The sequence below is a fragment of the Podarcis liolepis genome (assembly GCF_965112155.1).
Source record: "Podarcis liolepis genome assembly, chromosome: 11".
Lineage (NCBI taxonomy): Eukaryota > Metazoa > Chordata > Lepidosauria > Squamata > Lacertidae > Podarcis > Podarcis liolepis.
Genome location: NC_139565.1, coordinates 518,374 through 544,155, shown reverse-complemented (window position 1 = coordinate 544,155; position 25,782 = coordinate 518,374). Strand labels below are relative to the sequence as shown.

Sequence of the window (25,782 nt, the reverse complement as noted above, 5' to 3'; positions counted from 1 at the left end):
TATTATGAAGCCACTATAGTGGATACCTGATTGGGCCTGCTGTGCTTAGAACCAGTGCTTTTTTCTGGGGGTACTTAAGGGTATGCAGTACTGGCACCTTTTTTCTAGAAGAAAAGCACTGTTTAAAACCAAGAAAATTAGAACCAACCATTTAGCAATTTAAATTGCTAGAGGCTTAGAGGAGGGAGAAAGGTTGTTTTCTGCTGCTCCAGAGAAGCGGACACGGAGCAATGGATCCAAACTACAAGAAAGAAGATTCCACCTAAACATTAGGAAGAACTTCCTGACAGTAAGAGCTGTTCGACAGTGGAATTTGCTGCCAAGGAGTGTGGTGGAGTCTCCTACTTTGGAGGTCTTTAAGTAGAGGCTTGACAACCATATGTCAGGAGTGCTCTGATGGTGTTTCCTGCGTGGCAGGGGGTTGGACTCAATGGCCCTTGTGGTCTCTTCCAACTCTATGATTCTATGAAATTGCAGAGAATCAAGCCAAACAAATGGCTGGCAGCTCAGATTACTTTAAATTCTAGAAACACAAGATTACAAGACAAAATATAATGGCTAAGAAGACAGAATCTATCTATCTATCTATCTATCTATCTATCTATCTATCTATCTATCTATCTCACATACATTCCATTTGAGTTTTATATAATGAAATCCAGGAAAGAGAATTCTGAGAGAAAATTCACACAGCACACTCCACCAATCAAAATATAATACAAAAGACTTTTCAGAGTAGCAAATCAGTTAAGTCTCATAACACCTATGGCTTCAAGAATCTTGACAGCAAACATATTCCGAGTCAGGCACAGCAGCTTATTTAAGTTAAAAATGTGGTTTAATGTACACAACAGCTCCACTCTTCCTTGCTCCTGATTCTGTCGCACAGGGGACCAAACTAGTTACTTCTTGGTTTACCACTCATTGTGTGCATGGAGGAAAGAGACCACAGGCCTTGGCTCACATGGCACAACAAGCAAGATTATGACTTTTTATTTTCCTCTGCCGAGCAGAGCCTGGAGTGAGGGGGGAGAAAGGCACTCATGCCCTTAAACCATAGTTTATTTTAAACTATAACTTAATGTTGTGTGCTGGCCAGGCGATTCTCTAGTTTCAACTTATTTTTCAAATGAGAAGCAGCATGCCGATGAGTAATATTGTGTTTTTTAAACTAATTAATATCAGATTTTTCAAGTTGCATAACAGTTCCTAACGTGCAGTTTGCTAAGAACAAGGCACAAAAGCTCATTCCTAAAATGAAACTTTTAATTGGTAAAGGAACTGAATGGCTCATTCACAAATTTCCCATTTCTGCCTTGAAAAGGTCTTTTATAAAAGATTAATGTCCTGCATAAGAACTAAATTATGTAACTTTGAGTAGACTTTGTTTCAGACTGATCCTTTCTGTGAACTGAACAATCCCCTACTGAAACAGATGCTAGCAGAAAGAGTTTGTAGATTAAAGGAATCAATTCTATAAAAAAACAGAAAGTTTCAGAAAAGATGGATGCTAAAGTTACACTGTCTGTCTGTCTGTCTATCTATCTATCTATCTATCTATCTATCTATCTATCTATCTATCTATCCATCTATCTATCTATCTGAATAAGGGATGCTAGACTACCTTTAGGTTAATAGTATTCTAATGAGAGTGGATCAGTTTGACCAGTTGTTGTGGTCATGAGCAATCATTGTTGTCTTCTTTATTGAGAGGCATTGTTGGCATGTGAGAAAATACTCTCTTTATTCTTAAATACAGAACTATTTATTGACCCCAGTAGCACATTGCAATTGTTAACGCCTGATGGGAACAAGCAACCACCATAGTAGAAAAAATGTATCCTATGGGGTATGAGAAAATGCACAACAGATGAAAAAAGATTACCTACATATCTATGTACCATTTGCCTTAACTCTTACAAGGGAAAGTATTCGCAACCCACTACCGTCTTATTAGTGCGGGAAATTAGCAGCCAAACCTAACAAATGCATATTATTGCTAGTTAGCTTGAGGAGGGGCTAAGTCCACAGAGCCAGATTGCTGAATGGCAAATACTAAGATCATAGAAATACAATTGGTAGAGAGGGCTCAGTGTGATGTCATTTCTCCTCCTGTCCTGAAGAGGAAGGAGCATATTGTACTAACCCCTTCCTCTCTCTTTTCCTTTGACCAGCGTTGGATGCTGGCATGCCTCCATTCGCTCCAGCTTTAGGCCTGAAGCTGGTTATACTGTAAATATAAGTACAGTTGTACCTCAGAAGTCTAAAGGAATCCATTCCAGAAGTCCTTTCGACTTCTGAAATGTTTGGAAACCAAGGGGCAGCTTCCAATTGGTTTCCGACTGCACAGGCACACCGGAAACACTTCCAAAAAAAGTTCAAAAACTGGAACACTCACTTCCGATTTTCAATTGTTCAGGAGCCGAGGTACGATTGTATTCTGCCTGCATAGTTTTTAGTGTTACTGTTGCTGTGAACCAATGCATAATTATAAAGTAAGTAAATCTTATTTTAAAATTTATTTTACAAGTTGTTGCTGATTCTTTATTAAGCAGGGTAAGAAAGGGGAGCCAACTTATTTCACAGCTAGACTTGTCAAAGCCAGGTTTTACAGTCTAATTCCTATGCTTTTAATTTAGCTGCCAAGAATGGAATTTTGAAACTCTGTTTAACCCACACATGTGGGTGCCTAGAGGGAGAAATTGCAATTAATATATCCTCTCCTACTATTAAAGCCCACTCCACAATTAGAAAGGTTTCGCTATGTTCTAAGGCAATCCCAGAAAAGATGGAACATAGAATCATAGAATAGAATCATAGAATCATAGAGTTGGAAGAGACCACAAGGGCCATCGAGCCCAACCCCCTGCCAAGCAGGAAACACCATCAGAGCACTCCTGATATATGGTTGTCAAGCCTCTGCTTAAAGACCTCCAAAGTAGGAGACTCCACTACACTCCTTGGCAGCAAATTCCACTGTCAAACAGCTCTTACTGTCAGGAAGTTCTTCCTAATGTTTAGGTGGAATCTTCTTTCTTGTAGTTTGGATCCATTGCTCCGTGTCCGCTTCTCTGGAGCAGCAGAAAACAACCTTTCTCCCTCTTCTATGGGACATCCTTTTATATATTTGAACATGGCTATCATATCACCCCTTAACCTCCTCTTCTCCAGGCTAAACATGCCAGCTCCCATGAACACATGGAGGGAAAAATACAGGATGACAATGACAGGGTGACTACATTATGTAGATGCTCTACAAAAAGTGAGTGAACAAAGCATGGCTATTCTTGAGAAAAAACCTTGTGAAGAAGCACCTCAAGATAAATATTTAGAAATAAAACCAAGTAATGGTTAGTAACCTGTAATTTTTTTATAACAATTTAATAACAATTTTTATAACAATTTTATAACAATTTAACATGCCACTAACATTTCATGCATTTTTAGATTTATGAATCAACAATACCATACCAAGTTTTCTTCCCAATAGCCTCCCTCTCCTGTAGGTGGAAAATGGGGTGACTGCATTACGTAATCTTACAGATATTTTCAGATTTTGACCAGTTTAACCATAACTCAGCATTACACAGAAAATCCACATATAAATCTAAAAAAGAATATATAAATCTAATAAATAATTATAATACACAGAGAATCCAACTGACAGCATGCCAGTGATTCTGATCATACTTCTTGTGTAATGTCCAAAGGATGAATTTCTCACCAGCACAGTAAAATGTACATGTTTCAGATGACCTACAGCTCAAGCATCACAAAATGGGGGAGATGCAGGGACTCCCTTTCGGATTTTATACAGGAAGCACAAATGGATGAGGCATAAAGTCCTCTTTCATACTTTGTTAGCACTTCTACGAAACAATCAAGGCTGCCTGAAGTATACCTCCATTTCTTTCTGACCATCTCCTAAAACTACCGTATTTTTCGCTCTATAACACGCAGATTTTTTCTCCTAAAAAGGAAGGGGAAATGTCTGTGCGTGTTATGCAGCGAATGTGTGGTCCCTGGAGCCGAAAAATGAGGCAAAAATCAAACCGCGCTTCAGGGAGAAGGGAGCTCCGTGAGACAGGAAGCTGTTGCTTTCCTGCATTCTGCCTCAGGGTCTTACTCTGCTCTGTTTCGTTGCTGTGTTTGCTCAAACGGAACAAAGAGCAGGGAAAGCCCCTCCCCTCCAGGCAAGTAGAGAGGAAAGCAGAGTGTCGCTCTATCCTGTCCCTGCTCCGGAGGGAACAATGTTTGTGAAGGGAAGAGAGATTACAGGTTCGGCTTAAAATTCTGATTTGACTTCCTGCTTTTTGTTTTTGGAGACACACAGCATTCAAATATGCTTTCTTCCATTTAAAAGGATGAAATCCTTAAACAGTGGCTGGCTTGTGTGGGTGGGTGGGTGGAAACTTTTGCCTTCCTTTCCTCACGTTATAGCCCTCTCCTGCATTCTTAGCCTTCTGTGTTTTTCCTTCCCTCCCCACTTAAAATGTGGTTACAAAGCATGGATCCACATGGATCTTCAGGATCTTTGCATTGGGTCACCCCAAATTCACCATCAGAGCACACAGCATGTCCATGGCTACAGCCTGCCCCCCCAAAATCACACACCCATTGTTGCCTGGGGCTGCAATGGTGCAAAAACGTGGTTACAAAGCATGGATCCACATGGATCCTCAGGATCTTTGCATTGGGTCAGCCAAAATTCACCATCAGAGCACATAGCATGTCCATGGCTACAGCCTGTTCCCCCCCCCAAAAAAAATCACGCACCCACTGTTGCCTGGGGCTGCAATGGTGCAAAAACGTGGTTACAAAGCATGGATCCACAGGGATTCTCAGGATTTTTGCATTGGGTCACCCCAAATTCACCATCAGATCACATGTCTGTGGCCACAGCATGAAGCACAGAAATGATACGTCCACTGTTTCATTCAGAATATTTTTTCCCTTGTTTTCCTCCTCTAAAAACGATGTGCGTGTTATGGTCAGGTGCGTGTTATAGAGCGAAAAATACGGTACTTTCCACATTGTTGTTTCAGAATGAAGACAGCTTCTCTTTTTAAAATGTAATGGTTGTATCTTCAACTTGCACAAGGCTCCCACACCTACACCAGCCAACTGAAGAAAATGGAAGTAAAAGACTGCAGCTCAAATCAATCTTCCAGTACCGTTATATTAAAATACAACTATAAATCTAAAAGGAAGCAGGTTTTGGTGCTGCAGTCCTTGAACTCCGAATGAATCACTTTCTAACTCTCAGGTTCCAGTCATATGGAGAAGGCAAATCTGAGTCATGGAACTTCTGATTACATTGAACTCTTTGTTCTCTATTAATATGTTATTATATGTTATTATAAAGCAACAGTCAACTCAATTTACCTTTAAGTAGGGCCTTTTTCCAACTTGAGAAAAATATTTAACTTTTTTGCCCCTCCATTGATAAATATTTCCCTTTAGGAATATAATAATCCATAAACACCTGGGATATAATCTGTACAAAGTCAGCAGCTGCTTGAATGCTCAACCTGCAAACCATTGGCTATTAAAATATGCAACAGAAGGAAGTGGAAACAGGCAGAATACAGCCTTAATATTTATAGTTGTCATCTGTAATCAGTAACTATCGTGCAACCTTTGGAACAATGATAAGAAGAACTTCCATATGTGTACCAATTCTAGAAAGGATTCAGATTCTGCTACTCCAAAATGCATCAGCACATTTTTCCTTTTTCACAGAAGTAATACAGTACTAGAAATGCCAGTACATGACTGAATTCAGGTTACACATGTTAACAATTCAGAATAAGAGTTTAGGGTCCCCTTTCCTGAAAAAGATACCAGCAGTGCTTTTTTTCTGAGGGTACCAACACTCTTTTTCCAAGCAGAAAAGCACTGTATATCAGTGCTGTCAATGGGTCCTCGTCAGGGCGGCTACATATTGCCTATGGAATCAGAGATGCCTCTCAATACTCATTGCTTGTGAGCACATGCAAGGAGAGTGGCATTGCGCTCATGTCCTGCTTGAGGCTGCCCACTGTGCAAACAGAATGCCAGACCAGGTCTGCCTTTTGCTGGGATACAGAAGGGCTCTTCTTAGTTTCTAACCAGATTATAAGACAACTAACAGGAGTCACAACAGAATTATTACTTTCACAAAATAGAATAATTCCCTGTGCCCCTGGTTTGTACACGAATATTGAGACTGGCCACTGTTGTCTGTTCTTTTGAGATCATACCCTCAAGAACATGTCCCTGAATCCCCTTAGAAAGCAGCAGTTCCTCAGCAAATAACCAGCTGATGTGGAGAAAGGGTCACTGTAGGGAGAGACTTTGAAGCTGGATTATCAAATCTAAGTGATGTTGGATTTTAAGGAAGTCTTTTCCTTTTTAAGAGGTTTTATATGGAATGGAAGGGGGGGCAAGTAATTTGCCTATAAACACGTTTAGAGATTAGTGTCTGGAGCATCTTTAAAAAGTACTTTAGATGCCATTCAGATATAAGGTAAAAGGCAAAGGTAAAGGACCACTGGACGGTTAAGTCCTGTTTTTCTTCTTTGGCGATAACTTGCAGCTGAGTAAGATTGTCTTCCCATAAACACGGTTTTAACAGTGAGTCCGTAAGTGACTATGGAGGCCAATTCTGGATCCACACACGTCCTTCCAAAGTGGGGACATAGGTTTCCAGGTGGGAGTTGATCATGGTGAGGGTTCACCTTTGGTAAAGACTGTTCTCCAATTGGAGCACTCGCAGGCCAGTGTTTCCCAGTTGTCTGTGTTTATACTACATTTTTTTAGACTGGCCTTGAGAGTCTTTGAACCTCTTTTGTTGACCACCAGCAGTACACTTTCCATTTTAAAGTTTGGAGTAGAGTAGTTGCTTTGGAAGACGAGAATCAGCATCCGCACATCACTAGTCCAACGAAGTTGATGTTGAAGAATCATTGCTTCAACACTGGTGATCATTGCTTCATCCAGTACACTGGCATTAGTTTACCTGCTTTCCCAAGTGATGTGTAAAAACTTTCAGAGACACCATTGATGTAATCTTTTGAGGAGCTGGAAATGGTGTTTATAAGTGGTCCACATTTCACAAGCATACAGTACAATAGCTTTGTAAACAAGCGTTTTGGTTTCCCTGCAAATGTCCTGGTCCTCAAACACTCTGCACTTCAATCGGGAGAAAGCCGCACTCACAGAGCTCAGACGATGCTAGATTATGGCATCAATGTTAGCCCTTGTGGAAACAGAACTGCCCAAGTAGGAGAAGAGATCAACATCTCCCAACGTTACACCATTGAGTTGGATTTGTGGCACCGCAGAGGGATTCTTTTGTGCTTGTTGGTGCAGAACTTTGGTTTTTTGGATGTTGAGCGATAGGCCAAGCTTTTCTTAACCTTCTCCAAAGATATTTAGGATGGGTGCGGCACTCATCTCCACTTTCCAGCCAAGGAAGCCGATGTTTGTCCACAGACAGCTTTTCCGGGTCATGGCCAGCGTGACTAAACCGCTTCTGATGGAAGCCAGAACGCACGGAAACATGGTTTACCTTTTTGCCATAGCAGTACCTGTTTATCTACTTGCACTGGTGTGCTTTCAAACTGCTAGGTTGGCAGGAAATGGGACAGAGCAATGGGAGCTCACCCCGCCGCGCAAATTCAAACCACCATCTTACGACTGGCTAGCCCAAGAGGCTTGGTGGTTTAGACCCCAGGACCACCCGAGTCCCATTCAGATGTAGCCCTACTGAGGTCCTACTAGGGTCCATGTGAACACTTCTATGTAAGTAGCATAAGTATTACCCTTAAAGATAATGTTTAACGACACTACCTAGAGCCTAATAAGAAACCTCCCTCAAATCAATGTTAGCCAGTTACATAAATAAGTTTCTGGAAGGTAAACCATTGCATGTAATTACACAAAAACATCTTGTGATTCATTTCTAAGAACAGATATTTCTGTTTATACAGGTAATCTTTCAGATTGTCTGATTTTATTACTTGTCCAAATAAGTGAACTGTATGACTTACCAAAAGAGAACTGTGGTTATTAAAATTACTATTGCCAGAACAGCACATGGAAAATACCACTAAGTCTCAGGCATATTTGCATGTTTACATTTTACCTTATGGACAATTAGATGCTAAGCTGCCAGCTTTCAGATTTGAAAATAAGGGATCAGCAGCCTCAAAAATAAGGGATTAGCAGCCTCACCTGTCCCGGGGACAGTCTACGGGATATCTAAGAATCTGGGATAGCAGTGGGAAGCAGCGGGAAACGGCGCTGGAATAAGGGAATTTCCCACAAAAAAAGGGAAGGTTGATAGCTATGACTAGATGTCAAACCAGAAACTAAAACTTTCCATGTGACTTTACCCCTTGTTCAACATACTCTCAAAATAGAACAAAATCTCTGCAAATGGTACAATTATTATTAAGAGATAGTGCAGAATGAAGAATCAAAAAATTTTGTATTCTGGCAGCAAATTCTGCTTGTTCCATGGATTTTATGGGCCTCTCTTGGTTCTCTCTGTCACCTCCCATAAGCATCACTGCACCATCAATATGGAAGCAAGTCTGAATACGGAGTTACTCAGCTAAAACTAATTGAGAATCTTTTGATGTATCCATTCCCATGGACCCACCAAGATGCAGATAGGAAAAGCACAGGAAACCCTTCATCCAAATTTTGTCGCTGGATCTTCCATATGTAAGCTGCTTACTGAGTCACAACATCCTGATGGTGGAGTCTGTTGTGGCTGATTTCATGATTGTGGCCATCACTGGGTTGTTAGCAGCCATAAAGGGCTCTGGAAACCACATTTTGTCTCTCCTGGACTTTTCAGAACAATTTGAGAGATTTTCCAATTCCTTAAAATTTAGGCTATTTCTAAATGCAAGTTCAGAGTCTTCTGTTTATGTTAAACTGCAAAATTTAAATGTCATTAAGAGAATAGGCCAAGTTTAATTTCCAGCTTTAAAAGTTCTCATCTCTGTCACATTAAACATTCCAGAGAGTAAATATTAGATTTGTTTATTTCTACAGGACAGTGTGCTAAACTGAGGGGCTCTCAGGCTGGATGCAAAATAACAACTTTATGTAAGTTGCTTCTCCAAAGGTGCATTTGCAGTCGATCAGTGCATTTAAAAAAATAAATAAATCAAGTAATCCAAGATTACTAAGCCTTCTCATTGGCTGCTACTGCCTGCACTTTGGATAAGTAACAACAAGCAACAGCAGCCATCAGAGAGGACAAGGAAAGGATCGGGGATGCGGTTTCCGTGATCTTCTCTAACAAGAAAAAGGAAGGCGAGTGGGCAACAAGCTTCCTCCTTGATGGGGAAGGGTAGGAAGGCCAAGGTGAGGTTGCGGCTTCTCCCCAGCTTGTGCGGCTGCTGCATCCAGGAATGAGATGTGTGCAGTGCAGCTGGCTGAGTGCTGAATGGGACACAGCTGTAGGCAACCTGTATCAACTTCACTGGTGTCTAGCATAAAAGCAAGACTAGAAGGAGAGACTAGGGTGATTGTCAGCAGGTTCCAGGACCCTGTTTGTTGTGAGATTTTGAGGGGTGATCTGTGAGTTGGTTTGGGCCCTTGCTGACAGCTGCCATAGCTTGATAGAGTCCTGGGTGAGAGTCTGGAGTCAGAGAGGTTTTGAGTGGGGAGGTGTGTCAGAAGTGGAAGGAACAGGTATCAGTATATGTTTAATAGTAATTTGAATTAACATTTTTACTGTGTATTTTTGTAACATTTGTTGCTTTAGTTTGCATCACTTAAGAGATATTTTTATATTTTAAGTGGTATAGAAAGGGTCTGCCTAAATTAATAAATGTGGCTGCTAGCCACGACTGGGAGGGAAGCTTTTGTAAATTTAACTCCATATTAAGATGACAACATGTGAACTAGCCCTAAAAGATCTTTGAGACTGCCCCACTCTTGAAATAAATCTTCTGCTTTGGTGTAGTTCATGGGGGGGATTAGAAGTGTCAACATTAGTGTTCTGTACCAGTGTACAATATTTCCAAAAAAGTTACATGCAACAAAAACCTTTTTGTACGTTTTCTCCTCGTTTTGTTTTGTTTCATTTTGTTTTCCGGAAGGAGGATCTCCATTTTCAGATATAGACTGCATCTGAAAAGTTTAAAAAAATATATCTAAGGATTTGAATACAAGTTGTATATAATAGTCAAATAATAAAGCAGTAAACATAAAATAAGAACAGCATCAGATCAACACGGGAGTAGAAGTCAGTAAAATGTCAGAAAAAGAGAGGGAGTATATAGCCTAAAAGACAGATCAAATGCCATTAAAAGCAGAAAAGAACACAAAGGACATTGCGGCACCTAAAAGATAATAATATAAGGTGCCTTGGACTGACAGACCACTCATTAGCTGTGTCCTGGTTCACACATCTAATTAAACCGTATTTTAAAATGAACTATGAATTAATGTGCCTGCTTTTCCACAGTTCCTATGGAGCTCCTCTCCAGCCTGCTGCCCTGCTGCAGATGAAGCAAGCCACAGCCTGGCTTGTCATGCCATCCAAACTTGAACTCGTAGTTTATTTTACTCTAAGTAAACCACTAGCAGTGAGCCAAGAACAATCAGTGGTTATCCTTCATGGGTTCTTTGGAGAGAAACAAACCACAAGGCCAGGTTTGGATGACATGACAATGGCTTGCTTCATCTGCAGCACAGCAGCAGCAGCAGCAGAAGAGGAACGCCATAGGGACTTTTGAACAGCATATAACAGTGTTTGTTTGTTTTAAACAATGGTTTAATGCAGTGGTGGGGAACCTCCACTGCTTGGGCCTAATAAAGACTGCCAGACAGTTTGAGATTAACCTGCCCACCTTTCCTTGGCACAGCCAAGTTCAAAAAGGAATTCAAGTTGCAGCTGTAGCTTGAAGTTTCATTCACCTGATGATTACATCATGCTGCAAGGCGGACAGACCCCCTCACAGAGGCCTACCTTGGGTTCATGTGACAGTCAAACTGGACCAGTAATGCTTGTCTTTTATGGTCATAGCTTTAGTTTTAGTCCTCAATGTAAACAGAGGGTGGTGGTAGAAGAACTTAACCACAGGCGGCAGCCTCCTCTGAATACCAGCTGCTGAGACTCACAAGTGGGTGTGTTGGGGGGCGGAGTGCTCTTGCACTCAGCTCCTGCTTCTGGGCTTCCCGTCAACATTTGGTTGGCCACTGTGAGAACAGGTTTCTGGACTAGATGGGTCTTTTGCCTGATCCAGAAGGGTTCCTCTTAACAATCTTCTTACTATAGAAGTTACCAGGAAATATATGCTTCTGATTTTAGAGTTTTGATTCAACATTTTTGACACCCGAAAGACCAATGTTGAGCTGAATTACTACAAAAATAAAGCAGGAGGGTACTTCAAAACTGTCCTTGGCCCGCAGCACCACAAGTCTCTCTTTTGCTTTCTCCAGCCTACGCCTGAATATACCACCTACACCAGAAGAAGCAGTCTTATAAACTCTGTTAGATTAATACTGTTATTACAAGGAACCTACCTTTCCCAGCTATGTTGCAAATAATCTGGACTTTAGAGAGACAACCAGCCCATTCATGGATGCTGTCAGTTTTTCCAAGACCCTGTTAAAGCAAAACATAGTTACTTATTTATTCATTTACAGAGTTTATATGCTGCCCAATTAACCATATAAATTATATTATACCTTACATGTGCACACCTAGTTGCAGTGAGCCAATCACAAGTTCCTCATTTCTATGCTCAAATACAGCCTTTGTCCTAAATACAATGTCAAAGTCTCAATGACCTCCTAATTATAAAACATTCTCAGAAGGTGGTAAATCCACAAAATAAAATACTGTGCCTGTCTTGAAGAAAGGAGAAAGGAGATGACTGGGAAAGGGGCAACCAATCTGAAAGGACCTGATTATAAACAGGGTTAGAACTCTTCCCTAGGGGCCCAATCCTTTTACTTCTGCTTCCCATGAATGATTCAAATTCATGCAAATAACTGAATTTATTATGTTTAAGTAGGAGGCTGCTGAACAAGTAGCAAATAAAATGAAGGTACAGTGGTGCCTCACAAGACAAAAAGAATCCGTTCTGTGATTCTCTTCGTCTAGCGTTTTTTTTCGTCTTACGAAGCAAGCCCATTGACGGATTAGCGGATTAGCGCTATTAGCGGCTTATCTGCTGATCGGATCAGCTGATAAGCGGCTTAGCGGCTTAGAAAAAGGGGGGGAGGGGGAAAAACGCAGGAACTTGCAAGGCATTGTCGTCTTGTGAAGCAAGCACAGGAAAATCGTCTTGCGAAGCACCTCCAAAATGGAAAACTCTTTCGTCTAGCGAGTTTTCTGTCTTGCGAGGCATTCGTCTTGCGGGGCACCACTGTAGTTCTTTTGGTCTGAAAGAAAGACTCCATAATTGGAAGTACCTTTATTAGGACAAACCAAAATGTTACAAAACTGTAGTAAGCTTTCCAGTCTATTGGGCAACTGTTACACTGAGGTGTTTTGGTGGGAGGGGTGAAGAAGATGTGTAAAAGTATAACACAATGTTCACTAAGACCATGCTTAAAGCATGGAAAGAAGAAGTAGGCAAACTGTCCCAAATCCCATCCCCACTAATCCCCCTGGCACACCACCCATTATTCCAACACGCAGCTCAAAATCTCCAGATAAAAACCTGGCAAGCCAAAGGCTTATAATGCCTAGCAGACTTCTACAAAAAGAAGAAACCCATATCAACACAAGAAATACAAGACAAACTTGGGGACACCCAAATGCCCTGGGTAACACACCACCAATTACATGCCCTCTTAAACGACCCAGTAGTAAAATCAGCAGCAACTAGGCCCTTGACAACCTTTGAAAACCTCCTCCTAACAACCAAAGGACACAGCAAAGTGATGGTATCCACAATATACAAAATACTGCTCCAAAATCCCACAAACCCCCTCAATGTAATAAAAAAACAATGGGAGGACGACGTAGGCTATGAGATTAACCCCACCTAGTAGACCAGAATGTGGTCCAAACCTCCCTTTAAATCCATACCAGAGAAAAGAACTCACTCTGAAACTCATAGGTGGTACCTAACACCACGGAAAATAATGCTAATATGTCTAGGAACCTCACCAAAATGCTGGAGAGGATGCACCTCCACAGGCACATACCTCCACATGTGGTGGGAATGTCCTAAAATCCAACTCTTTTGGACAACAATCATACAAGAAATATGCAAAATAGTTAAGCAAGTATTAGAAGTCACCCCAGAACTGGCCCTACTAAACATCTTCCAAGATAATAATGCCCACTCACACCACAAAGAGCTCATAACCCACCTACTCTCAGCAGCCAGAAACATCATAGCCAGACACTGGACAGACTTGTCAGGAGGAAGCATGGACCAAAGGTATCAAATAGTATGGGAAACAGCCTTATTAGAAAAACTAACCAATAAACTGAAACTGACAAATAGAAGAAGACGCCTTCACCCTGGTATGGTTCCCCTTTATCACACACACAGTCCAACAAGACAACAACAACAAGAATCCGCCGACAGCATATGAATCAATCTGGCTAGCCTGATTCAAAAATGCACACTCACAAAAACAAATCTCACTACAACCAACGAAAGACAACCAACCACACCCTAGGCCACCCCCCACCTCTCTCACCACCAAGGAAATACAACAAGTGAATAGTTAGAGAACCGACACAACACCCTCCCCCCAAGTAGAATAGAAGCATAACCACCCAACCCCACTCGCCATTCCCCCTTCCCCTCTTCCTCACCCCTCCTCCTCTTCTTCTTCTTCCTAATTGTTTGAATCAATTCATGAACCAAGAGCTTATACATTGATCACTAATAATGAAACATATGTTGTAGATATTTTTTCACATTATGCTATTTTTGTGATATACAAATGACATGAGAAAACCTGGCATGCTTATTTATATAACATTATTCTTATTTATAGGTAAAGGGTAAAGGGACCCCTGACCATTAGTTCCAGTCATGATTGACTCTTGGGTTGGGGCGCTCATCTCACTTTATTGGCAGAGGGAGCCGGTGTACAGCTTCCAGGTCACGTGGCCAGCATGACTAAGCCGCTTCTGGCGAACCAGAGCAGTGCGCAGAAATGCTGTTTACCTTCTCGCTGGAGCGGTACCTATTTATCTACTTTGACGTGCTTTCGAACTGCTAGGTTGGCAGGAGCTGGGACCGAACAACGGGAGCTCACCCTGTCGCGGGGATTCGAACCGCCGACCTTCTGATCGGCAAGTCCTAGGCTCTGTGGTTTAACCCACAGTGCCACCCGTGTCTTGTTTCTAAAACCCACAAAAACACACACACAAAAACCACACTAATCCACCACTATCCTGAGATACAATCAGCAGCTTCAAAATATTCCTCCAATAATAGCAAAACATTCATGCTCAATGTGAAAGAGAGGCTAGTTGTGCTCAATATATCTGGAAATTTTATTCAACAACATTTTTATCCATATGAACATTGCCCTGTAAAATTGCCAAGGTTAGGGAGACATATGGTGAACTCCTGACTTGAAGAACAATTGACCATGCAAGAAGCTCAACCATATAAGAACACAGTTCTGTTAATTGAACTGTCTTGAATGTTGAGATGGGATAGAAATTTGGCTCAGTTTGCATTTAAATATGAAGTTCTCTAATTCACACTTTCCAAAACAATACTGAAAAAACACAGCCATCTTTCAAAATTCACACTTTTTGAAATTTGCAATGCAGTTCTCTAGCCAAGTAAAGTGTACGAAAATGCATGCATACAAATGCATATACAAGTCAAAATAGCATACCATGATGCATTATATTAAGGGGAATTGTGTATGCTAGGAGAAATTTGAACTGAAATGCTGATGAATTTTCATGAGAAAAGAAATTCACAAACTAATATGGAAATGTGGACAACTGAACTTAAAATGAAAAGTAACAGGTAAAGTGAGAAATAGAGAGAAAGAGAAATGGATAGATTCAGCCACCCCTACTTGCATGTCTGAAACTTTCCATCTCTTGTGTAGACCTGGACAAAGTTTTAGCAGGATCCGGATGCAGAAGTGTTCTTATGCAAATTCGTTTAGGCATCCCACTATGCTGTTATTCTTGGGAAAGTATCAGTATGTTCTCCGACAGGGCTGGAAGACTGCCAGTCCTCCTCAAGTTCAACATTTGCTTGGTAGGCATTTTTTACTAACTCAGTTTCTTTAAATATTTCTGCTGCCCAGTGAGTGTGTCACATTCCTGCACAGTTACAGAAGAGATTCTGCAACTAAAATGCACACCCACCCACCAATTCTTGCCACTTTGGTGCAGCCCTCCTTTGAGTCTAACAAAAGGGAAACTCCTGGAGTGTCACAGTTTTTGATCTCTGCCTCCTAACCACCTATCTAGCTGAGATTAAAGAAATGCCGGGAAAAATGTGTTTCCCCCCCAAACATGGAGGCCCAGAATAAGAGCCTCATGTTCAGTAAACATGGCAGACCTCTAATAGAGGTCTAAATTGAAACTCTTTCCTGTTAGGCTCCCTCCAAAAAACCAGGGCGCTACTAGAAAAGACTGTACCAGCGTGAAGTTTTGGATGCATTCTATTCATTCCAGGAGTTACAGGAATAGTTTTGATTGCTCAGATGCTGCACCCATCTGTAGTCAGATCCCCTCTGGTATAATAGGCTACTAGTGAACCAGAAAGAGCACAGTTCCTGGTTTCACACATGCAAGTAGCAAGGGCCCACTTAGCCTTTATAAATCTACACCACATGAGGGGTGAAACTCATATTTCCTCAAATATCAAAACAAACAAACACAGTTTTGCATACTCCAGCTCATGAGGACCTGAAAAACAGAGAACACTATCAACTGCAAAGGAATGCCAGTTATAATTATGACAAACGTAATACTGATTACAACCAGTAAAATGCCTCTGCAGCATAAAATCTGCAAATCACATTTTCTCAAGCACAACTGTGTACCCTGAAGAGCTTGCTACAGCTTTAATAGCAGTGTTCAATAAGTATTTCCTTATAGCATTAGCTAGTCTATGTAATAGCAATAACTGCATAGCAGAAATGTGAATTATTTAAAGTGAATTTTAATGATACTAAAGTCATGGAAACTATAGCTTATTATTAACAAACTCAAAATCATAGTACAGTGGTGCCCCACAAGACGAATGCCTCGCAAGACGAAAAACTCGCTAGACGAAAGGGTTTTTCGGTTTTGCGTTGCTTCACTAGACGAATTTCCCTATGGGCTTGCTTCGCAAGACAAAAACGTCTTGAAGAGGCGCAGTTGCGACGGACCGTGCTTCGCAAGACGAAAAACATCGCAAGACGAAAAGACTCGCGGAACGAATTATTTTCGTCTTGCAAGGCACCACTGTACAGCTAAATCATCCCCCCCCCCCCCGGAAATGGTCTGGTAGTCTCAATTTCTATGATGGGCAAATGTGCTAAAAATATCAAATATCTTTTAAAGCTCACATACTGAATCCCTCTAGATAATTCTCAAAGCTACACAGACAAGTGTAAAGGATAGCAAGATAAAACTGAGTATCCCCAGGCTTCAAGTTCAGAATCACTAACACAAACTGAGTTCTGAAAGGTCAGATACATGGTGAAATTCACAAGAATGGCTGAGGGCAGGAATGGCCAGCTGGCAGCCTCAGAGCCGCCTGAGAACTCCAGCGGCCCTTTTGCAGCTCTGGAAAGATGAAGAAGCAGCCTGACTAAAAAGCAAACAGAACTTCGAAGCACATGACAAAAGTGATCATTTGCTACAAAACAAAGTCAAAAATAAAAAAATTCCTTCCAGTAGCACCTTAAAGACCAACTAAGTTAGTTCTTGGTATGAGCTTTCGTGTGCATGCACACTTCTTCAGATACACAGTGTATCTGAAGAAGTGTATCTGAAGAAGTGTATCTGAAGAAGTGTGCATGCACACGAAAGCTCATACCAAGAACTAACTTAGTTGGTCTTTAAGGTGCTACTGGAAGGAATTTTTTTATTTTTGACTATGGCAGACCAACACGGCTACCTATCTGTATACAAAACAAAGGTAAGACAAAACAAAAATGCCCTGTCCCAAAAGAGCAGCCAATCCACATCAAATGGGAAATTAATTATCCTCTCCTCTGTAACACCAGTCCTGTCATATCCAGAACCCACAGCATCCAGGCTTCTGGAAACAACACAGTAATGGAGGCTGCAATCCTATGCACACACTGGGAGTAAAGGTCACTTAACTCAGCTGTGAGCTTTTTCTGCAAATGCACCACTTACCATGTTTTGTGGGGGTTAAAACATCCCCCTCCTTAAAATGAAATGAGGCAAAGAGCAAGCTGACAGTAGCCTGACCTGCAAAAATGAGCAGATGATTATATTAGATCCATGTTATGAAAACTCACACCTGCTTATTTCTGCAGATCAAGCTGTTTGTTTAAAAGGCTGGGTTGGGTACAGGCATTGCAACCACAAGGAGAAGGAAAGGTCCGTCCCACCACAAGAGTATCATATACTATGATTTATATGGTCAGAATCTAAGTTAATGAAACAGGGAAGGACAAAAGATATTTGTGCTTTGTTTTTTTTTTTACAAGGACAGCTGCAAACATCACTACAAATACTGTAAGCACATACACGTCATTCCATTTGCTAACTAGAAGAAATTTATATACAAAAGATCCACAACATTTTCAGCACCTTGTTAAGTTTTATATCATTCTTCGTGCATTTCAGTTGCTAAATAAGTACATAAAAGAAAGTAACTTGAAAATGATGGCTTTGCTGGGTTTTAGGGCTGTCACCTAGTAAAAGAAATATCAATCATATGGTTTTCATTAGTCAATTAATTCAGCTAGGTATCTGCATATTAAATAAAATAGCTCTGAAGGAAAAATAGCATTATTTTCAGTGATCCATAACCAGAAGTAGCAATGGAAGGTGCAAGCCACCTCTGACTTTGTTTGTTTGTTTAATTTGTATCTGAAGTGGTCATCAGAGAGTAGTGCAGAATCAAGACTGGCCTGCCTGACATAATGCTGGCAAGTGCCTACGTTGTTAAGACTATATAACCCAATGCTGGCTATGTTCCCATTCCAAGCAAGCGCAATGTTCTTGTCTTTCCTCTGAACTGGCTTTGTATCATCAACATAGAACAAAATATGACAGTGACAATGCCACACAAAGCCAATTCAGAGCGACAGTGGAAACAATGCCATCACTCTGAGTTGGATTTGCAATATATTTATGCTCACTACATGATCCCCAATTATTAGAGATCACATTCCCAGTAATCTATGTGTGAGCAGACAAATTTAACAATTGATTAATGTGGGGGAAGCTTCACTACTCCATATATTCCTCACTCTTTAGCACATATACATGACAGAAACGTCACACCAAACTATTGTTTAAAAAGGTAACTAAGCAAACCCATGGTAGAAAATATTTCTCCTTGGTAAGCTTGATCTGTACTGGGCTGGGGAAAATGTAATATAAACATGGGAGTGTCTAGGAAAGAATATTTTGTGCCTTCAACGTTGCTGCATAAAAATTGTGTGCCTGTGCAGCCCTGGAAATTTGCTTCTAGCAACCACAATTACCATAAACAGATTAAAATAAACTTATTAGATTTTGATTACACATGTATCTGCAGAGGACTGATACCTCTCAGAAAGGATCGATAAGCAATCAGTTTCCAGAGAACACTGTGGCCAATTTATTTTGGATAAATGAATGGTGTTTCTTATATCCAAGTAAGAACTTGTCTGAATACAGAAGCCTCTGAAAAGGATGTTGCCTCTCCCAATGGAAATAAAACATACTGAAGGGAATAATACATATTGAATCAATTCTGTACATATAGAGCTCTACAAGATTATGCAAAATGTAAACATTGAATATAAATATTGCTTTTTTTCTTCACACACATGAATTTGTGTTCACGAAATTAAAAAAAAGAAATACAAAGGTACAGTCATAAGCTAAGAACTGCTGTGCATTCGCTATAAATCTAAATTAAGAAGAAAACATTAAATTGAATAAGACCTGATCCTTTGTTACAAACAGACGTTCTGAGCACTTAAGGGGATTCTAAGAAACATAAGTCCCACCCTTACCAGCCTCAAAAAAGAAGCAATAGTTAATCTTTGTATAACCTTTCAGTTTTAGCTCATCATTCAAGAGCTGGAGATAGAAGAATTGGCAGGATCCAAACAACTGCAACCCCCAACCCGCTCCTGCCACTGGAACAGCATTTCAGAGACACCCCCTCAGCTCTTTTTGCTTGCGGGGGGGGGGGGGAGAACAGTGGAAGTATGAAATCCTGTTCCATAAGTGGAATGCTCCTTGCAGTTATTCTGTATAGCTATGGTTTCTCACAGTGTGCATGTTCATTGACTACAGTGGGATAAGATGGGGGGGGGGGGCTACAATTCTGACCTGTCTCTGGCCAAGTTCCTTTTGACTAATAGAATAAAATATGTTTGTATTTCTGTTATGTCTGCTTCACAATGGGTATGATCAGTACAGCTGTTTGAATATTTTCAAAGATGCAGCCAACTTTGGAATGTTCTTTTGCTACAAAGAACCAGGCATAATAAGATTTGTGATTGTAGAAGGGTGTGGGAGGAAGACTAATTAGACAGGACCCTCTCTAGGCATGGGATTAAAAGAAATAGACTAATCACCAGAACATCTCTTGTCTATAAACAATCACAGTGTGAGGCCCGTCCAGAAGAAAGTACCAGCAAATCAAAGACAATGAAAGGGGAAACAGCACTGCCATCCAGATGTTGCCATGGCTTTTTTAAAAATTGCATTTTATTAAGGTGATTTCAGTTAAAAGAAAAAAAGTGATACAGGAAAAAAGAAGAAAAAGTGAGAGGGACAACAACAACAACAACAACAACAACAACAACAACAACAACAACAACAACACATATAAAAGCAAAAATGTTGCCATGGCTTAAGATTTTTGTTAGAATCTAACAGACCGAGGAGGTTTGTCTTTATGCGCGAGATTCAGTATAGCCTGACTGAGTGTCTGCTCACACAAGGCAGCCTCCAGCTGAGCAATAGAGCCTTTACTTTCTCTCCTTTCCCCCCAGTCCCCCACACCCCCCAAAATCTGCTCAGTAGGACTGGGGTGCAGGGGGCGTTGAAGGGGCAGTTGCACAGGCGGATTTTCTCTGCACAAGCAGGACATCACTATCACCCATTGTATTTTGTTAATTATGAAGATACTAAAAAGCGCAAGATGCAGAAGTAAATCTACGTAATGTTTCAGAATACTACAAAGAACACACAGTACTTTTAAACTGTGACAGAAGAATAAAACTCTGCTGTTTTAGCTATCATGCAAATTTGCTTCATATGATGTCGCAAAGTGACCCAATGGAGCACAGAAAGAGCTGAGCATACCTTCCATCCCTGCATGTTCCTTGCAGTCACAGAAAGACCTGCCCACACAGCTAGCCTAATTCTACTCTTCAAGAGCAGGAGGCTAGCCTGTTTGTCAAGCACAGGGAAACAGAAGAGACTACATCTTTGCCACTCCATGGCTGCATTTTAAGGGCTTAGTTATGTTCTTGACTTGTAACAGGGGTTTTAGTTAGTGTAGGCGACTGGCACAGTGCAACCTGAAAATCTGATTGTAGCTTTTAAGCAGCTAAACTAGGGAACAAGCAACTCTATTCTGTTCTGGGAATTCAACAAAATTCACTGAAAATGTTATTTGAGACTCTTGACAAAAATATAGTAGTAAAGTTTAAACCTGAGAATTACAATGGGTTCTCCCTTCAGTTATCTCTGAAACTCCAATAGTACCAAAACAAACCTGTTTATTCATGCTTATCTTTTGAACATGTTAAGGTGGTCTATACTGTAATATCTTGCATGAGAGCAAACCTTCTATCTTAAGCAGTCTTACTAGAAAATGAGTGTCACTGAATGCATTACATATTTCCAATTAAATATACTTAGTCAAGGCTGTAAAAGCAGGACCAAAATTAATGAAGTTCATACCCAGAAACATGAGCTGAGTAGGAATCCTTAAGCAATATTTTCACTGTATGTCCCCTTTTTATGGAGGAATCAAGTCCATTCAGCTATTTATCTGCACACCGTGGGAGAAACTGAGGGGCAAATGGGATACTGGCTTATCTTAAAAAAGTGAACCAAAACCTGCCCTTCTCCCCCACTCTTCTTTCAATGTGAGATAATTACAAAATCACAAATGCAAACATGTAGTGTGGATGCATGCTTGCATCCTGCAGGATAGGTAACTTAGATTAAACACAGTAAGCAAATCCTCCAGCAGTAGTGGTACCTCCAACATCTGCTAACACCAGCTTTGGATATTTAGCCTTCTGCTCCTGAAAATGGAAGTATGCTATCAATCCAGGTTAGATCCTTCTGAATTTGCCTAGACTAGTAATGGAAAAATTCACCCTTATTTAATCAGGTACAACTTAGCACAGCATGAAGCAGCTCAGATATCATTTCTTCTGTTTGTTTTTCACATGATGGTGAAATGCATTAATGGTACTGCTTCCTCATGAATATGCTGAGCGGTGAGTGCAAGCAGCGGCTGCAATCAGAATGGTTCCTATCTGCATCTGAATATGCCCACAGGAACCATTCTGATTCTGAACCATTCTGGCTCACACTCTACAAATGCAGTAGAGAACCAATAAGCACCTGGAGATTTCGTTAAAGCTTTCACCATAGGACAAAGAGCAGTTTGTCTTCCCAAAGTCATGGAGAACATTCAGTTGGGTGGTTTTTAAAAACTACTAAAGGGTGTTCATATGCTCAACAGCTGGCTGAAGACAACATGGTTAAGGAAGGGTGCCAAGTCACTGTTAAAACCAGGTCAAGGATCAAGGTTCGTAAACCACAAACATGTCTTCAGACTGTGGTTTGTTGGCAGTAAACAAACCATAGTTGAGCTGTTGGGCAGGGTTTCATACAATCAATCATATAAACCATCATTCAAATAAACCATGGTTTAGTGCTACATGCAAACTAAGCCACCATCTTCATAATTGTAAAATGGAACATATAACAAATAATTCAATAAAGAGTTTAGTCTAATAAGGGACAATCGTTTTCTAATATCTGTTCACTGACAACCTACTTTCGGAAGCATGTGCTAAGATACTTTACAGCTACTGCTAAAGTAATCTTTGAGGAAAAACTGTTGAAATAATTATACCTTTGAAGTCTATTTAAAGGTAGCTTGTGCCTCATGCTATTTTGCATTTATTTGTGCTCATTTAAAAACATGCAAGATACTTAGATAAATTAACTAATAACCATGTACATACACTTCACTGTACAGTATACCTAATTTGCTGATAAATGATAATCATCTTTTGCTTGTTTCACTATTTCTAACAAATATGATTGAAACTGGGGAAGAATTTTAATTTCTACATGATATAAAGCATTTAGGCAGTTGTCACATAAGACATTCTCTGTCATTATTAATCTTTCACAAGTTGACCAATGTAACATTAAAGGTAAAGGTACCATTAGGTCCAGTCGCATTTTACTCTGAGGTTGCGCGCTCATCTCGCTCTATAGGCTGAGAGAGCCGGCGTTTGTCTGCAGACAGCTTCTGGGTCATGTGGCCAGCATGACTAAGCCGCTTCTGGCGAACCAGAGCAGTGCACGGAAACGCCATTTACCTTCCTGCCGGAGCAGTACCTATTTTTCTACTTGCACTTCGATGTGCTTTCGAACTGCTTGGTTGGCGGGAGCTGGAACCGGACAATGGTGTACCTGTTGCGGGGATTCAAAGCGCCGACCTTCTGATCGGCAAGACCTAGGCTCTGTGGTTTAGACCACAGCGCCACCCGCGTCCCTATGTAACACTAAGTAAATCTATTTAAGCTGCAATTCTGCATACACTTACCTGAGAACAAATCTCATCCAACACATACTTTTGATGCAAGGTCAAGCAGTTTCTGAAAACAAAACTTTTTTGTAAAAGAATAATCTTTTCAGGGCTTGCTTGAGCAAAAGATTAGCTGTGATGATTATTTTCGAACAGCAATGCTCAGAGGGACCATCTAGTTTCTGTCTTACAAAAGGTGAGAACAGCAAGGTTTTACACCGCACCTGCCCTCATTGCTGAAAACAATTTATATGAACTGACAAGCTATGTTTAGCTTAATGATAAACAAGTGATACACACTTAGAACATTTTCAAGTTCTTAATTCCCTGGCTACAGTAAGAGGACACCGCATAATCAGCAAGGCAACAAGGCTTTTTCAGATAAGGTTTTTTTCTGCCAAGGTTCAACAAACTGCAATGAGATGGGGAGGGTGCTGTGCATTATCTCCCAAGGATCCTCCCCCTACAATCCTGTAAACCTGGTTGTAAAGAAAGATTGCTAGAGTGGGTCAAACCAGTTGGGCAAGTTTTGCCTGCTAGGATTGGTGCTGATGGGCCTGAACGCCTAATTTTTGTAAAGCTAAGAAAATGGCCAAAGATGGCATGGGACATGCCTGCCATTTAAAGAGGAAAGGAAGAAATAAAATTTTAGTTTTAGAAATGGTGTTGGGAGGTAGAGAAGGAAGGGGATCTGAAAAAACAGGAAACTCTATTCAATATTTAGCAGATGCATTCATTTTGTTCAAGTGTACCAAAACAACTTTCTTATTCTTAATAAAATCCAGTATTTTTTAAAAAAAATCACAAGGTGACTTGCTTTTGCGTCAGTATTCTCATGAAACTACAAACAGTAAAAATACTTCCATTATTCACTGTCCTGGTATCTGCAAACATGATCTAGAAACACTAGTTATAGCTTTGTCAGAAACAAGTTATAAAACAGCAACATAAAGAACACAGCATACAATTCCCACATGTATTTAATATCTAATGAAAACTGTCACTAGCAAAGCTCTCAATTCAAACTTGTTAAAACTGGTAGTAGAAGATTTATACTCCTGCAGGACTCTGCAATAGCTGCTTCTACAGTAAAGCACCACTGAAGATATTAACACTACAAATTTAAGGGAGAATTGCCTAGTGTGAAGTCAACTGACTATTTCAATTAAACAATTAGATATTGTTTGTAGTAAGATTTGTTTCATTCCATGGGTACAGTTCACTCTATAGACAGCAAGACTTCCTAACAGAAACAACGCCAAACAACTCAAATGCTACCTAGAAAGTCTTACAATTAAAATGTGAACTTTTTATATTTAAAATCTATCTATCCACTGCAAAATGACACCCAGATTTAAGCTACAACTATCTAGTTCTTATGTCAGCTTTAACTGGCCTTCCTAGAGAACCAAAATCTTTTGCTGTAACAAACCACTTATGACAGACAATTGCCACACAAGTACAGAAATTTGTAGAAGCTCAAAGTTCAGCCCTTACGATATACAGTGGGCCCAACCACTTATGTGAGGGTTCGGTTCTGGGAGTCCACCCCAAATCCTGTAAAGCCAGGAGCCCCAGAACCTTTCCCCATGCAGCACCTTCCTTACCGGCCTCTGCAGGGACACCCAAGGGCTCCGGGAGCATCCCAGGGCCTTCCTGCGCCTCCCCAGAGCTCAGGAAGGAAGGCTCTTTCCACAGCAGGTGCCACTCCCCCATTCATTTATTTATTTTGGGGCTGTGCACCTACAGTCACAATCATGTAAGTAAATTACACGCAAGTGTCATGCCCACTGTGTTACAAGTCAAGTCATTATTTCAGCATTGCAGGGGTTTGGACTAGACAACCCATAATAAATAACAGATTATTTTTGCATAGCATTTTTATTTTACTCCACTTATTAATCACTCATCTCAAAGTGATTAGCAATAAATCATTATTAAACAATAAGAATGTATATGTAACAATTTCACATGTTTTAAAGTAGCCATAACTTACCCACAAGAACCGCAAAACCCTCTGGGTTAATCTTCCGCAAGACTCCGAAAGTGGATTAACTGACACTTTTTGACTCATTGCATCCCTGGCCTCTAATTTTCTTTCTATTGATTCTGTTTGCATTATGTAAAGAGCAGACAAGGAAGGGCAGGTATAAACAAAAGAAAAGTAAATCAAATAACACGGTGAAAATACACACGGATACTTGCAATTCTCTTCATAAAACTTGGGAGGTAGACCTGATCCATGGATCACTCCTGCGGCTGCAGAGTCATTTCAGCTTAGTATTTGTCTGCAAGCAAGAACAGGTCTACCTCTCAAGTTTTATGATAGGATTAGCAGCAGGTCCTTAAGGAAGCACTAGAGATGTTTAAGCTGAGAACTGTGAGATACAAGTAACATTTTGTTAGTCTGCTGGGCTGGTCCTAAAGGAGGGGTGGGCTAGGTCTCATATGACCTTGCTGATTCAAGCATGTTGTGCTGATTCAAGATTTAGATGTGCAACCTGAGTGGCTGACACAAACACGCAAACAGCTGTATTGTGGCTTTGGACTGTTGACAGCCTGACTCCCTCCCTCGGCAATCTTCGCGGAGCTCTGGCCCAATGGTTGCCAGTGGCTTGATTTGAATTAATTTTATAATGAATGATTTTAGAGTGTTGTTTGTGTTGTACTTTTGTACTGTTTTATTGTTGTTAGCCGCCCTGAGCCCGGCTTCGGAGGGCGGGATATAAATAAAATTTATTATTATTATTAATGAATTGTGAGAGGTAGGCAGCTGCGTGAAGATCTGCATAGTGGATGGCGTGTTTCTGGTACAAGGTGATATTTAAGCATAATACATTTTTATAGTGCT

General features: G+C 40.6%; 2 protein-coding genes across 6 annotated transcripts in view; one reads left to right on the top strand and one right to left on the bottom strand.

Moving 5' to 3' along the window:
• The window catches only part of PIP5K1B (phosphatidylinositol-4-phosphate 5-kinase type 1 beta), a gene marked incomplete at its 3' end in the record, with an annotated part of 97,504 nt that overhangs the window by 69,567 nt on the left and 2,155 nt on the right, over window positions 1-25,782 (bottom strand). For 4 of the 5 annotated variants that reach the window (XR_014516939.1, XM_083464923.1, XM_083464925.1 and 1 more), the window contains exons 2-3: window positions 11,533-11,614; window positions 10,051-10,134 (exon numbers count right to left, since the gene is read on the bottom strand). Coding sequence is in view for 3 of the 5 variants with exons in the window: in XM_083464923.1 (XP_083321049.1) it covers window positions 10,051-10,134 (84 nt within the window). The remainder of the gene's footprint in view (window positions 1-10,050; window positions 10,135-11,532; window positions 11,615-25,782) is intronic. The other variant, XM_083464924.1, reaches the window with a different exon arrangement.
• The window catches only part of LOC310688208 (uncharacterized protein), a gene marked incomplete at its 5' end in the record, with an annotated part of 10,973 nt that continues 10,918 nt past the window's right edge, over window positions 25,728-25,782 (top strand). The window contains one exon of the mRNA XM_083464333.1: window positions 25,728-25,748. Coding sequence (XP_083320459.1) covers window positions 25,728-25,748 — 21 coding nt within the window. The remainder of the gene's footprint in view (window positions 25,749-25,782) is intronic.